Consider the following 15,303-nt stretch of genomic DNA (forward strand, 5'->3'; position numbering starts at 1 on the left):
TGTTGGGAAAATGGTAAGCCGTACTATCAGGTCTATAATAAAGGCGGTTGGTGGCGAACAGTACTCTGGATGGTGGGAGGTGGATTAATGAGTTTGATGCTTTTACCCTGCCTCATTCCCTGTGTACAAGCACTAATAAGACGAAGTGTGTCACAACTTCAGGCAATAGCAATACCTCAGCACGGCACTGGCATTGGAGCTGTTGGCAAAACAGCAGAGCCAGATGCGAACAGCAATATACCAGAACAGGCTGGCTGTGGATTACCTATTGGCCTCTGAAGGCGGGGTATGTGGGAAGTTCAATCTTACAAACTGTTGCCTTAAGATAGACGACAGTGGAAAGGCCGTGTTAAAAATATCCGACAAAATTCGGAAACTGGCCCACGTGCCAGTACAAACCTGGAGATCCCTGGGGAACATGAGTTGGCTAGACGGGCTACTGGAAGGTAGTTGGTGGTGCACCGCTCTCCTAGTAGCAGGCGGGGGTCTAATGATTCTCTTACTTTTGCCGTGTGTGATTCCTTGTATACGAACACTGATCAGGCGCAGTATATTCCAGCTCCAGGCAGTAGCGATACCCCAACATGGGACAAACGAGCAAAAACTTATGCTATTAAAGAAGTAAGTTGACCCTCCACGGGGGGCGGAGGAAGGACGGTGGGCCCCCTGGAAAGAGGAGAAATGCTAGCTGCTACGCACATCTTAAAAAGAAAAAGGGTGGAATTGTGAGAGCTGAAGCCATAAATTAAGATGTGCGTTTCTGAAAGAGGTTGGGGGGGGGGGGGTCGGTGCAGTAAACAAATGTGATTTAATTATGTCTGGGTTAAAGTCAGGAAACAAATGTGATTTAATTATGTCTGATAAGCAGGAATGCAGAAGCCCTGACGAGATTAATTGCTTGTGGAATCATTGAAGTCCTGAGATATGGACTATTGTTTTACAGAAATGTGTAAAAAAAACAAAAAAAAACAGCTCCAAATATGGACTGGGATAAGACTATGTACCTCCCGAGTCAGGGAGGGGAGGGGTAAGGAAGAAGGATAAAATCTGCTGCCCTGTAAGGTTCAGGGTTCCCTTCTCTGAAGGCACCCAGCTCTGCAGAACTGTTAATAAACTTTGTTTCCTTGAATTTGTCTTGAAGCCATTATTCGGGAGCGTGGCTCGTTTCTGACAGTGTGCAAATTAGTTACTTGTCAGGGATCACGCAAAAGAATTCAGGTTTAAGCAATGTTAAGAATGGGGAGTTGAGACTGAGGATCACCCTCATGGGGCTTCAGCAAGGACAGGCAAAGGCTGTAGAGAGATAACTTTTCATTATTTATACTGTTTCTTTCTTATTGCACAGGGGATGCCAACAGGATACTGGAATACTCCCCTTGCGGGATGTGGGAAGGCACGGTGACTGATCACTACACCTACAAGAAGTGCACCCAGCTGCACCTTTGAATGCTGCTGGAACTGGATGAACTCCAGATCAGTTGGGAGGCTGAGGGCTTGATAGACAGGACATACAGTGAGAAGGTTACATCCAAGGTGCAGGACACAAAACTGAGTGACCATCAGGACAGGGGATTCGCAGCCAGAGCAGTGGCTGTTCCCCAGGTGTACTGCTTTGGATACTGTTGGGGGAAGGGGAGGACATACTTTTGTGGAGAAAGGTGTTGGAAAGCCTCAGCGTTCAGATTTCTGGTGCTGAGACTGGCTCTATGTCTCAGGAGGGAACGGATGAAAAGGCAAGCTATAGAGGTCGGCGATTCATTGGTCAAGAGGAACAGAAAGGGTGTTCTGTGGTTGAGAACGAGACCCCTGCGTGGTTTGATGCATCCCAGGTGCCAGGGCCATCTCTGATCCAGTCCTCAGCATTCTTAAGTGGGAGGGTGAGCGCTAGAGATAACAGTCCACATCAGTATCAATGACACGGGTAGAAAAGGTGACGAGGTTCTGCAAAGTGAGTTCAAGGAGTTAGCTGCTAAATTAAAGGGCAGACCTCCAGGGTTGTGATCTCAGGATGGCATTGAGGCCAGAAACAGGAAAATCATGCAGTTTAATACACGGCTAAGGCGTTGGTGTAATGGTGCAGGTGGGTCTGAGCACATTTGCAAACAGAAACAGCAACAGTGTCAGTCACCCGACTGCATAAAGACAGAGGTGCTCAGTACAACAGCTTTGCCACATTCACATTCAAATTCCAACTGAAATACACAAGCAACTAAACAATTCACAGATAATTCGCAAAGGCTTCAGATAAGATCCAAGGCTTCAGGGGAAAATCAGGCAAGCCAGTCCACAAAACAAAGGGAGTGTTTCCACATGCTAGATCCCAGGTAAGTCTTTTCACAGAACTGACACAGGCAAGTAATTCCACTAACCCGAGGAGTTGATTCTCACAAGCATAGACTGAGTAACTGACAGAGACAGTCACCAGCTTTCACCCTCCCAATCAATCTCAGGTGTGCCTCGTAATCCAATTGAGGTCCCCCAGTGATTTGGGGTGAGGACAGCTGACATCATTGCTCCTGGAGGTGTGCCACTTGGTGGCTGCTTCTAGTGTTACAGTTGGTGCAGGAAGGAGGGCTTTGGATTTTTAGATCATTGGGCTTTCCTCCATGGAATGTGGGACCTGTACAAGGAATGATTTGCACCTGACTTCTATCCTAGAAGAAAGAGTTGCTAGTGCTGCACGGGGGTGGGGAGAGCGGTCGATGTGATTTTGATTTCATTGTTCAAAAGTTTGGATCGGTACAGGGATGGAAGAAGTATGGAGAACTATGGTTCAAGTGCAGCTTGATGGGACTAGGCAATTTAAATGTTCAGCATGGACTAAATGGGCCAAAGAGCCTGCTTCTGTGCTGTCATTTTCTATTACTATGTTATCATATTCTTGATTATCAAAGGGGTGAAAAATTATCGTGGGTAAACAGTATAATCAAATCAATCATAATCTTATTCAATGGATTGGCAGGCTTTCATACCTGAGCAGCCTGCTCCTGCTCCAATTCACTCCTGAGTTCTAAACACAGTATTCAATGCAGAAAATTAAATAGATTGAGAGTCCTTTGTTTACATTTCTGATGTCACTTACAAGCTTTTAAATTTTAAAAAATGTGAACACTGACAGATTTAGGAATGAGCTGCAAATTTTCATAGCCTTGTGTGCTGTTCAATTGCCACCGACATTTGAAGATACACTTGTAAATTAAATTACATTTTTATGAACTATTAGTTAAATCCAGTTCTGAAGAGAACTGACCCCCCCAACTGCCCCCAGAACCTTGACTTCAGAAGAGGGTTCAGAATTTGCAAAAAAGAATTAGTGAATGCTTTAGAAGCAATCATCAGATTAGTAGAATGGTTCCCAATGTATGATACAGATCAAGAGCTTATGGATTAACTCAACCAAAAATGTGAAAGTATATTTTGAAATAATTTTAGTATCAGTTATAATGCTACAGTTAATGAAATAACAATACTAGGAATGACTTTTATGACTGAAATTTCAGATGGTTGATAGCTTAATTTTCAAAGGTGCTGTGTAAGTATGTATTTGTGGAGTATTCCAGCAGTTAAGCAAATTGTGATCAAGTGGAACATTCACAAAACCAACTTGCAAGAATTACATATATTGTTCTTACAACTGCTTAATATGAATCTGTGGAACATAATGTGTTTTTGATACAAAGCCAAAAAATATCTTTAACATAAGGAGACAAAACCCACTGCATACCTTGCTTGTAAAGCATTTCCATGTTGATATCTTTATAGGCAACTAAGTTGTTGACCAATAATACCACACTCTGGATGGCAGTACCAAGAGGATTGTCTTGTTGTTCCTGTGAATGAGAAAAACAAGTTGATAAAAAAAAGTTATAAATCCAATCCAAGAAGTATATAGGTTCATAGTCTGACAATACAATAGATGAATGCTCGAAATCCACTGTCTGTGTACATACATGGTATTATAGGAAAAATATTTCATGGGATATCTTACAAAAACTAACTAGCTTACCTGGTACACCTTTGGACTGTGGGAGGATATCAGAGCACTCGGGGAAAACCTAAGCACTCTGTAGCTGTGTGATGCTGTGTGGATAAAGACCTTCTGACAACAACCAACTTTTCTAACCAAAGTGTTGCCAGCCTTATAGAAATATAGGAAACCTACAGCACAATACAAGCCCTTTGGCCCACGAAGTTGTGCCAAACATGTCCCTACCTTAGAAATTACTAGGGTTACCCATAGCCCTCTATTTTTCTAAGCGCCATGTACCTATCCAGGAGTCTCTTAAAAGACCCTATCGTATCTGCCTCCACCACCATCACCGGCAGCCCATTCCATGCACTCACCACTCTCTGCGTAAAAAAAATTTACCCCGGCATCTCCTCTGTACCTTCTTCCAAGCACCTTTAAACTGTGCCCTCTCATGTTAGCCATTTCAGCCCTGGGAAAAAGCCTCTGACTATCCAACATGATCAATGCCTCTCATCATCTTATACACCTCTGTCAGGTCACCTCTCATCCTCCGTCGCTCCAAGGAGAAAAGGCCGAGTTCACTCAACCTGTCTTCATAAGGCATACTCCCCAATCCAGGCAACATACTTGTAAATCTCCTCTGCATCCTTCCTGTAGTGAGGCGACCAGAACTGAGCACAGTACCCCAAGTGGGGTCTGACCAGGGTACTATATAGCTGCAAAATTACATCTCAGCTCCTAAATTCAATTCCACGATCGATGAAGGCCAATATACTATACGCCTTCTGAACCACAGAGTCAAACTGGGCAGCTGCTTTGAGTGTCCTATGGACTCGGACCCCAATATCCCTCTGATCCTTCACACTGCCAAGATACTTACCATTAATACTATATTCTGCCATCATATTTGACCTACCAAAATGAACCACCTCACGCTTATCTGGGTTGAACTCCATCTGCCACTTCTCAGCCCAGTTTTGCATCCTATCAATGTCCCGCTGTAACCTCTGACAGCCCTCCACACTATCCACAACACCCCCAACCTTTGTGTCATCAGCAAACTTACTAACCCATCCCTCCACTTCCTCATCCAGGTCATTTATAAAAATCATGAAGAGTAAGGGTCCCAGAACAGATCCCTGAGGCACTCCACTGGTGACCGACCTCCATGCAGAATATGAGCCATCTACAACCACTCTTTGCCTTCTGTGGGCAAGCCAGTTCTGGATCCACAAAGCAATGTTCCCTTGGATCCCATGCCTCCTTACTTTCTCAATAAGTCTTGCATGGGGTACCTTATCAAATACCGTGCTGAAATCCATATACACTACATCTACTGCTCTTCCTTCATCAATGTGTTTAGTCACATCCTCAAAAAATTCAAACAGGCTTGTAAGGCACAACCTGCCCTTGACAAAGCCATGCTGACTGTTCCTAATCATATTATACCTCTCCAAATGTTCATAAATCCTGCCTCTCAGGATCTTCTCCATCAACTTAACAACCACTGAGGTAAGACTCACTGGTTTATAATTTCCTGGGCTATCTCTACTCACTTTCTTGAATAAAGGAACAACATCAGCAACCCTCCAATCCTTGAGAACCTCTCCTGTCCCCATTGATGATGCAAAGATCATCGCTAGAGGCTCAGTAATCTCCTCCCTCACCTCCCACAATAGCCTGGGGTACATCTCATCTGGTCCCGGTGACTTATCCAACTTGATGCTTTCCAAAAGCTCCAGCACATCCTTTTTCTTAATATCTACATGCTCAAGCTTTTCAGTCTGCTGCAAGTCATCGCTACAATCACAAAGATCCTTTTTCATAGTGAATACTTAAGTAAAGTATTCATTAAGTACCTCTGCTATTTCCTCCGGTTCCATACACACTTTCCCACTGTCACACTTGATAGGTCCTATTCTTTCACATCTTATCCTCTTGCTCTTCACATACTTGTAGAATGCCATGGGGTTTTCCTTAATCCTGTCTGCCAAGGCCTTCTCATGGCCCCTTCTGGTTCTCCTAATTTCCTTTTTAAGCTCCTTCATGTTAGTCTTATAACCTTCTAGATCTCTAACAATACCTAGCCCTCTGAACCTTTTGTAAGCTTTTCTTGTTGACTAGATTTACTACAGCCTTTGTACACCACGGTTCCCATACCCTACCATAACTTCCCTGTCTCATTGGAACGTACCAATGCAGAACTCCACACAAATATCCCCTGAACATTTGCCAGATTTCTTCTATACCTTTCTCTGAGAACATCTGTTCCCAATGAAAAGCTAAGACAAAAGATTATCAACATAGAAAATAGAAGTAGAAGGAACAACCTACAGGTTCTGGGTCTTGAAGAATTAATTGAAGGTAATCATCCTATGGAATTCTTTGCAAACTCTCTGTAAGAATTATTTCTTGAAATTTTGGCATGTCTGCCTATGATTGATCGAGTTCACAGGTCCCCCGTGTTTCGATCTCCTAACAGAGATAAACCAAGATCTGTAATAATTTGCTTTCATGAATTTAAAACAAAGGATCTGTTAATACGCGAATCTCGTTGAAGAGGCATGATTGATTATAGTGGCAGCAAGATTAGAATTGTGGAAGACTACCCACTGGAGGTTATGCAGGAACGTGCTAAGTACAAAGAAGTTATGTCCAAGTTTTTTAACAAGGGTTTTAAACCCTCCCTTCGTTATCCAGCTCATCTCAGAATCACACTTAAAAATGGTTCTTTCGAATGGTTTTGGTCGATTGCTGAAGCACAAAGGTGTTTAAAATATGAAGGCTAGCTGCTTAGTCTGTCCTTATACGAAAACACAAGATAAAGTGAGAAACTGTTAATTCGCAAATCCCGTCGAAAGGGCATGATTCGTTAGAAGGTGGAATATTAAGATTCTCGAAGACTATTTGCTTGAGGTTATGCAGGAAGGTGCTAAGTTTAAACAAGCTTTGTTGGAATTTTTCTATTAAGGGTTGACCCATCCCTTGGCTACCTAGTTTGACTGAGAATCTCATTAAGATGGACCCTTTGAACGGTCTCACTGGAAAGCTGAAGCATAAAGATTTTTTTAAATTTGAAAGCTGTTTATCCTGTTTTTTCATGAAGATTTAAGATTAAATGTTTAATGTCTTTATGAATAATGGTAACTTTTACTTTTGGTAAACCTTTGTAACTAATTTCCTTTTGTATTTTTTTAATACTGTATTTTTGATATACGAGAATTGAATTTCTTGTCTGGATATTGTTTAGTCTAGGTTGGAATATAAACAATCTGAAACTAATTGGAGCAATCACCAGGTTTTTTGGGAGTTTGTCTGTAGTTGTAGATGTTGGCTTTCTATTGGTCGACCTTCTTTCTTTGGGAGGTGGGCGAGGGGATGTTTTTTCTCTCAAAAGCTGTTCTCTAATTTTTTTTAGCCAACTTGTTGCTTGGTTACCATTTCTCAAGGTTGATGGATTGGGTTTAACTTACATTTTAACCCTTTAAATTATTCTAAAAATGGACCAAACTATTAATCTACTCAGTTTTAATGTAAAAGGGTTAAATCACCCTGTCAAATGTAATAAGATCTTTGCTTATATTAGGAAATTTAAGGTCCCTATTATTTTTTTAACAAGCAATTCATATACGCAAATGTGATAATCTACGTTTTATTTAGCCGTTGGAATGGACCTTGTTTTCATTCGTCTTTTCAGGCCAAATCTAGAGGAGTTTCTATTCTTATAGAATATATTCACTTTCCTTTGTCCAACATAAAGTAGTGTCTGATACTAATGGACGTTTTGTTATAATTTCAGGAAAACTAGATCATAAATCAATAGTACTTGCCAATGTGTAAGCCCCCAATGTAGATGATCCAGTATTCTTTGAGCATTTTTTTTCATTTCTACCAGATCTGAGTCTTTATTCTTTGGTGATGGGAGGAGATTTTAACTGCTGGTTAGCCCCACTCTTAGACTGATCATCTTCTAAACCAGCGTCTCTTAACAAATCAGCTTTGTTTATTCAATCTTTTTTATTGAAATGCGGTATTGTTGATGTTTGGCATTTCTTACATCCTTTAGATAGGGAGTACTTGTTTTTTCCCATGTTCATCATACATATTCCAGGATTGATTATTTTATTTATTGATAGTCAAATTATTTTATCAGTTTGTTCCTGTGAATATAAAGAGATTGCTGTTTCAGATCATGCTCCTGTATTTCTATCTTTAAATCTCCCTGGTTTTCCTCAAAGAAACAGAATTTGGCATTTTAATACAACTTTGTTATCTGATGAGGAATTTTTAAAATTTCTAGAGAGGCATATTTTATTTTTTGAAGAGAATAAAAAGGAAGAGACTTCTAATCTTATTGTATGGGACACTTTCAAGGCCTATGTTAGAGGACAAATTATTTCTTATGCTGCAAGTGTTAAGAATGAAGCTAATAAAGGAAGAATTGAATTAGCCAATCAATTGAAATAATTAGATCAAAAATGCACTATAGCTCCAGATCCTGTTTTATATAAAAGACATGTTGAAGTTAAAACTAAATATGATCCTCTGTTAACATATCCAATTGAAACTCAACTTCTTAAAGATAAAACTCAATTTTACATTCACGGAGATAAATCAGACAAAGTACTGGCCAACCAATTAAAAACTTCTGTAGCTAAACGACAAATTAAAGAAACTTGCAAAACTAATAGTGATAGGACAACTGATCACTCTGAAATAAATGATACCTTTAGAGAATTCTATTCTAAACTTTATAGTTCTGATTCCCCTAACTATTGTAATGAATAATTTTCTAGATCAATTAAATATCCCTGCACTTTCTGCAGAAAAATTGCAAACAGATGGATCAACCCATTTCTTATGAGAAATTGCTGAGGCTATACATTCATTACACTCGGGGACGGCTCTGAGTCCAGCCGGATTTTCTGGAGAATTTTATAAGGCTTTTTCTTCATTAATTATACCGCAGTTACACTCAGTCTTTTTGGATTCTTTCAAATTGGGTAGCTTGCCTCAATCTTTCTATGAAGCCTCTATTTTGCTTATCCTAAAGAAGAACAAGGACCCAACTGAATGCTCTTCATATAGGTCATTTTCATTACTCAGTGTTGATACTAAAATCCTTTCTAAAGTTCCTGCTTGTAGGATTGAAAATATTCTACCTTCCATTATTCCTGATGATCAGACTGGTTTTATTAAAAACCGACATTCCCATTTTAATATACGCCGTATATTAAATGATATTTACTCTCTATGCCAGGAGATATCGGAATATGTGATATCCTTAGATGCTGAGAGGGCCTTTGATCAAGTTGAATGGAATTATTTATTTAAAACCTCAGAAAAATTTAATTTTGGACCAGATTTTATTCAATGGATTAAATTATTTTATCTATCTCCTTCTGCCCGGGTTGTTACTAATTTTCAAAATTACAAACCATTTAAACTTCATTGCAGAACTAGACAAGGCTGTCCGTTGAGCCCTTTGCTCTTTGATCTAGCTTTAGAACATTTTGCCATTGATTTTCGAAAATTTAATGATATCTGTGGTATTTTAAGGAGAGGTATTACTCACAAAGTTTCACTTTACGCAGATGATATATTGCTGTTTATCTTTAATGTTGAGACCTCATTACTTTGCGTACTTTCTTTACTCTCTCATTTTAGCTGGTTTTCAGGATATAAATTGAGCCTACATAATAGTGAATTATTTCCTTTAAATAATTTAGTATCAATTAATACTAATCTCCCTTTTAAAGTTGTAAGGAATCAATTTACTTATTTGGGTGAAACAGACACTAAGAATTACAAACACCTGTTTAAAGAAAACTTTCTTACTTTATTGAATCATGTAAAAAGGATATCATTAAATTGGTCACTTCTTTCAATATTGTTGATTGGACAAATTAATTCTATTAAAATGAATATTCTACATAAATTTATATACAGTCGGCCTTCCTTATCTGCAGGGGATTGGTTCTGAGACCCCCTGCGGATACCAAAAAACGCGGATGCTCATATCCCTTATTTAACCCGGCTCAGTGTGGTGGTCTTTAGGACCCAGCGGAACCCCAGACTTTATTTAACATTCTCAGTGCAGTGGACATTAGGGCCTGGCGGTGCAGCTCTGAATCCGCAATGTTTCTGTTCACAAAAATAATCACGATCATGATTGAAAATAAGGTGGAAGTAATAAAGCAATCGGAAAGAGGTGAAACGCCATCGGTCATTGGAAAAGCGTTAGGCTACAGTCGGTCAACGATCGGAACAATTTTAATGGAGCATGTGAAAGGCCCTGCCCCGATGAAAGCTACAATTATTACTAAGCAATGCAGTGTTTTAATTATTGAAAAATATATGTTTCTTAAGTGTTTTATATGCATAGAAAGGTAAAATATGTACTATATACTAAGAAAAACGTTTGACTAACTGATGCTAAATAATATCGGATGTACCTGTTCCGACTTCAAATCTGACTTATAGATGGACTCAGGAATGGAACTCATTCATAACCCAGGGACTGCCTCTACTTTAAAGTCATTTCTAGATTACTTATAATACCTAATACAGTGTAAATGCTATGTATACTGTATTGTTTAGGGAATAATGACAAGAAAGAATAGACTGCACATGCTCAAACAACGAGTGCTGGAGAGAGAACTTCCGGGTTTTCCCGATCCACGGCTGGTTGAATCCGCGGATAAGGAGGGCCGACTGTATCTTTTTCAGGCTTTACCCGTTTTTATTCCTAAATCCTTTTTTGACTCTCCTGATTCTATTCTATCCCCTTATATACAGAAAAATAAATGTCCTCATTTAAATAAAGTTAATCTTCAAAAATTTAAAATGTCTGGAGGTTTAGCCTTACCCAATTTTAGGTTTTATTACTGGGCAGTTACTATACGATATCTTACGTTTCGACTATATTATATTAATTGTGTAGATTGTCCGGTATGGGTCTCTTTAGCAGCTAACTCTGTTAATAAATTTTCTATTATTTCTCTTCTTGGATCCTCAGTTCCTTTATCTGTAAGTGAACTAACTGATAATTTAATAGTTAAACATACTCTGAGGATCTGGATACAAATTAGAAAACACTTTGGTTTATTGAGATTTTCCCTTTCAAGCCTCATTTATTTTAATTTTTTTAAACCCTCCATGACTGATTTAGTTTTTAAGAAATGGGACAGTTTGGGTATTAAATGTTTTGGGGATCTGTTTGTTGGAAGAAACCTTTGTTCATTTGAGCAAATGTCGGCTAAGTATAGTTTACCCAAAACTCACTCTTTTAGATATTTACAAATTAGAGACGTTTTAAGATCTCAATTATGTACATTCCCTATAAGCTCAGATAAGAACTTACTAGACATAATTTTTAAGATGACACCTTTTCATAATGGTTCAAATTCTAAGATAAATGGAATGTTACTGGAGACGAGGAATGTTCCTTTAGACAAAATTAAGAATATCTGGGAACAAGATTTACAGACATCCAAATCTGAGCAAACTGGAATGAAATTTTTAAACTGCTTAATACTTCATCGCTATGTGCTCGTCATTCCCTCATACAATTTTAGGTGGTACATAGAGCTCACATGACTAAGGATAAGCTATCTCTTTTTTATTTAGATATATCTCCCTACTGTGACAGATGTAATAATGGAGAAGCTTCATTAATTCATATGTTTTAGACTTGTCCGAATCTTGAAAAATATTGGAAGGAAGTTTTCCAAACTTTTTCCTTACTTCTTAAAGTCAATTTTAAGCCTAGCTCTCTGACGGCCCTATTTGGTATTGTTGCAGGACAAGATATTAAGTTGAAGGCATTTGATTTACAAATTTTGCCCTTTAGTTCTCTTATAGCTAGGAGGACGCTTTTGTTTAAATGGAAAGATGTTTTTCCTCCTACTCATGCTCAATGGTTATGCGACATTATGTTTAGATTTAGAGAAGATTCATTGTTCAATTTCTGAATCTCGTCAAGACTTTCAAACATTGTGGGGACCTTTTCTGAATTATTTTCAAAACCTTCAATTCGTTACTTAAACTCAGATGTTGGCTATTATTAATTTTTATTATATAAGAAGGTATTTTACCTTCTTTTCTTAATGAACAGCTTCGGTCTTTGTAGGGGTTAGATTCTTTTTTCTTTCGTAATAAATTAGTATAGTTCAATATAATTATTGATTAACTTATATGAATATGGGGTAATGTAATTGTTATTATGAACAGATATAATGTAACTGGTAGTTTTTTAAAATCTTTTCTGACCTTTTATATACACTTTCTTGTACTCTATATTCTTCTATGTAGAAACAAATAAAAATATTGGAAAGAGAAAACAGTCCTGCCAAATCGACTTCACAACTAGAGGAGAGAATATATTAGATCTGGTCTACACCAATGCTCATGGAGCCTACAAGACAGATTTCCACCCTCACCTTGGGTACTCAGACCACATATCCATTTTGCTAATCCCTGCATACAGACTACTGGTTAAATGAGTCAAACCAGTTTACACAGAGATTAAGACCTGGCCAGAAGGTGCCACCTTAGCATTGCAAGATTGTTTCGAAAGCACGGACTGGAGCATATTCAGGGGGGTGGGATGAATATGTGGGATTGGTGACTGACTACAGAGGAAAATGCATCGAAGATATTACCATCCTTAAGCACTTCACTGCCAGAGCAAACCAGAAACCAAGGTTGACATCAGGTTTGTGCACTGCTTAGGAATTGGGATGCTGCCTTCAGATTGAGGTATAAGACAACTTTAAGTTTAGTAAGAGCTGTGCTCTCCCATGCCATCAAGAAGGCAAAGTGAGAGTACTCACATAAAATCTCCAGGCACCTTTGTGACACCAGGGACATGCAGTGCATGTTCTGAAAGACTCTGACCTGGAAGTTTAATTCTAACTCACTCTGCACAGATGTGTCAAACCTGCTGAGCATTTCCAGCAGTTTCCTTTTTCATTCTAGTATGCATTTTGTTTGCCACAGTCCCAAGGAGACAATGGCTTGCTTGGAGGGAGCGAGAGTTTAAAAGAAACAAGCAGAGACAGTTGGCACATTTTGCGTGCTTCAGTCTTGAGGAGACACTGATTGTTTGGTGGGAGAGAGAGCTTTAAAAAAAAGCGAGCAGAGGCAGTCAACACATTTGTTTGCTATAGTCATGAGGAGATATTGGATTGTGCATAATTAGGCACTTAGCAAGGTAAAAAAATGTTAGGTTTATGCGGGGCAGCCATTGTGTATGTGGTCCAGTACTGAAGTGGGGATTTGAGGCTTTGGTTTATTGAGATTTTGGCAAGGAGAATCTAGGCCATAAGTAGATTTTTTTTGTTAATTATTCTTTATTTATTTTTATTGCACATTTAGAGCAGTGGGAATCCATGACAGGATACTGGAATGCTCCACTTGTGGGATGTGGGAAGGGAGGGAGACCTCCAGTGTTCATGACTACACGTTCAGAAGTGCAGTCAGCTGCAGCTGCTGACAGACTGTGTTAATGAGGTGGAGCTGGAACTGGATGAACTCCAGATCACTCAGGAGGCTGAGTGGTTGTTAGATAGGAGGTAGTTACACTCAGGGTGACTTTCAGAATTAGGAAAGGGGAAAGGAAGCCAGTGCAGAGTACCCCTGACTACTTAAGCTCAACAGCCCTTTGGATACTGTTCAAGGGAATGATCTAGCAGAAGAATGCAACAGCAGTCTGGGCTCTAGCACTGAGTCTGGCTTTGCGGTTTAGAGGGGAGGTGGGGAGAAGGAGGCAAGCTATAGTGATGGGGAAAGGAAAGGATGTTCTATGGATGAGAATGAGATTCCTGGGTGGTTTGTTGCCTCCCAGGTGCCAGGATCAGGGTCATCTCAGATTCAGTCCACAGCATTCTTAGCTGGGAGGGTGAGAAACCAGAGAATGTGGTTCATGTTGGTACCAGTGACATGGGTAGGAAAGGTGATGAGGTCCTGCAGAGTGGGTTCAGGGAGTTAGGTGCTAAGTTAAAGGACAGGACCTACAAGGTTGTGATCTCAGGATTGCTACCTATACCATGTGCTAGTGAGGCCAGAAATAAGAAAATTATACAAGGCTACAGAGGGAGGGTTTCTGATTTTTGGATCATTTTGCTCTCTTCTAGGGAAGGTGGGATCTGTACAGAAGGATAGTTTGCACCTGAACTGGAAGGGTACTAATATCCTAGCAGGAAGGTTTGCTGTGCTACACAGGGTGGGGGGAGCGGTTAAACTAGAGTTGCATGGTGATGGGAACCAGGGCACCAGAACAGATAGTAGAGTGGCTGTGGACAGGATACAAACTCAAGAATCGAAAAGTTGAGCATGGTGTGATTAATGTCCAGAGTTGCATATATTTCAATGCAAGGAGTAAAGATGGATGAGTTTAGGGCATGGATCAGGACGTGGAATTACCACATTGCAGCCTTTAGTGAGACTTGGTTGCAGGAGGGGAAGGACTGGCAGCTCGGTGTTCTGGGGTTCTGTTGTTTTAGGTGTGTTAGAATGGGAGGGATTAAAGGGGGAGGGGTGGAAATTACTGATCAGGGAAAATATCATTGCAGTGCTCTATCAGGACAGACCGGAGAGCTCATCTAGTGAGGCTTTATGAGTAGAATTGAGGAATAAAAGAGGTATGAATACATTAATGAGATTATATTAAAGATCACACAACAGTCCATGGGAAGTAGAGGAACAAATTTGTTCAGTGATCAAAGCTTGCTTTAAGAAACATTAAGATCAGGATATTGTAATTTTCCACAGATTGAGTGAGACTGTCATGCTGTAAAAGGGCTAGATGGAAAAGAGTTTGACAAATTTGTTCAGGAAAGTTTCCTTGATTGGCACAAAGAAGTTCCAACTAGAGAGGGTGTGATACTAGATCTCCACTTAGGGAATGAGACATGGCAGGTGATAGAAGTTTGTGTAGGGAAACATTTTTCATTTAGTACTCATAATGCCATTAGTTTCAATGTAATTGTGGAAAAGGATAGATCTGGGTCCTCAGATTGAGATTGTAAATTAGAGAACGGCCAATTTTGATGGTATCAGAAAGTATCTGGCAAGTCTGGATTGAGACAGGTTGTTTTCTGGCAAAAGTGGGAGGCCTTCGAAAGTGAAATGTTCAGAGAACAGAGTTTGTATGTTCCTGTAAGAATAAAAGGCAAGGTTAACACATTTAGAGAACCTTAGTTTTCGTGAGCTATTGAGGCCCTGGTTAAGAGAAAGAAGGAGGTGTGTAGCAGGTATAGGCGGGCAGGAACAAATGAGGTACTTAAGGAGTATAAGAAATGCAAGAGAACACTTAAGAAAAAATCAGGAGG

At 39.6% G+C, this 15,303-nt stretch overlaps 1 protein-coding gene across 4 annotated transcripts in view; it reads right to left on the bottom strand.

The window, feature by feature from the left end:
* Positions 1-15,303, bottom strand: part of ulk4 (unc-51 like kinase 4) — a 730,951-nt gene that overhangs the window by 199,712 nt on the left and 515,936 nt on the right. For all 4 annotated transcript variants that reach the window (XM_073072965.1, XM_073072962.1, XM_073072961.1 and 1 more), the window contains one exon: positions 3,725-3,830. In XM_073072965.1, the coding sequence (XP_072929066.1) occupies positions 3,725-3,830 (106 nt within the window). The remainder of the gene's footprint in view (positions 1-3,724; positions 3,831-15,303) is intronic.

The sequence above is a fragment of the Hemitrygon akajei genome, chromosome 20 (genome assembly GCF_048418815.1).
Source record: "Hemitrygon akajei chromosome 20, sHemAka1.3, whole genome shotgun sequence".
Taxonomy (NCBI): domain Eukaryota; kingdom Metazoa; phylum Chordata; class Chondrichthyes; order Myliobatiformes; family Dasyatidae; genus Hemitrygon; species Hemitrygon akajei.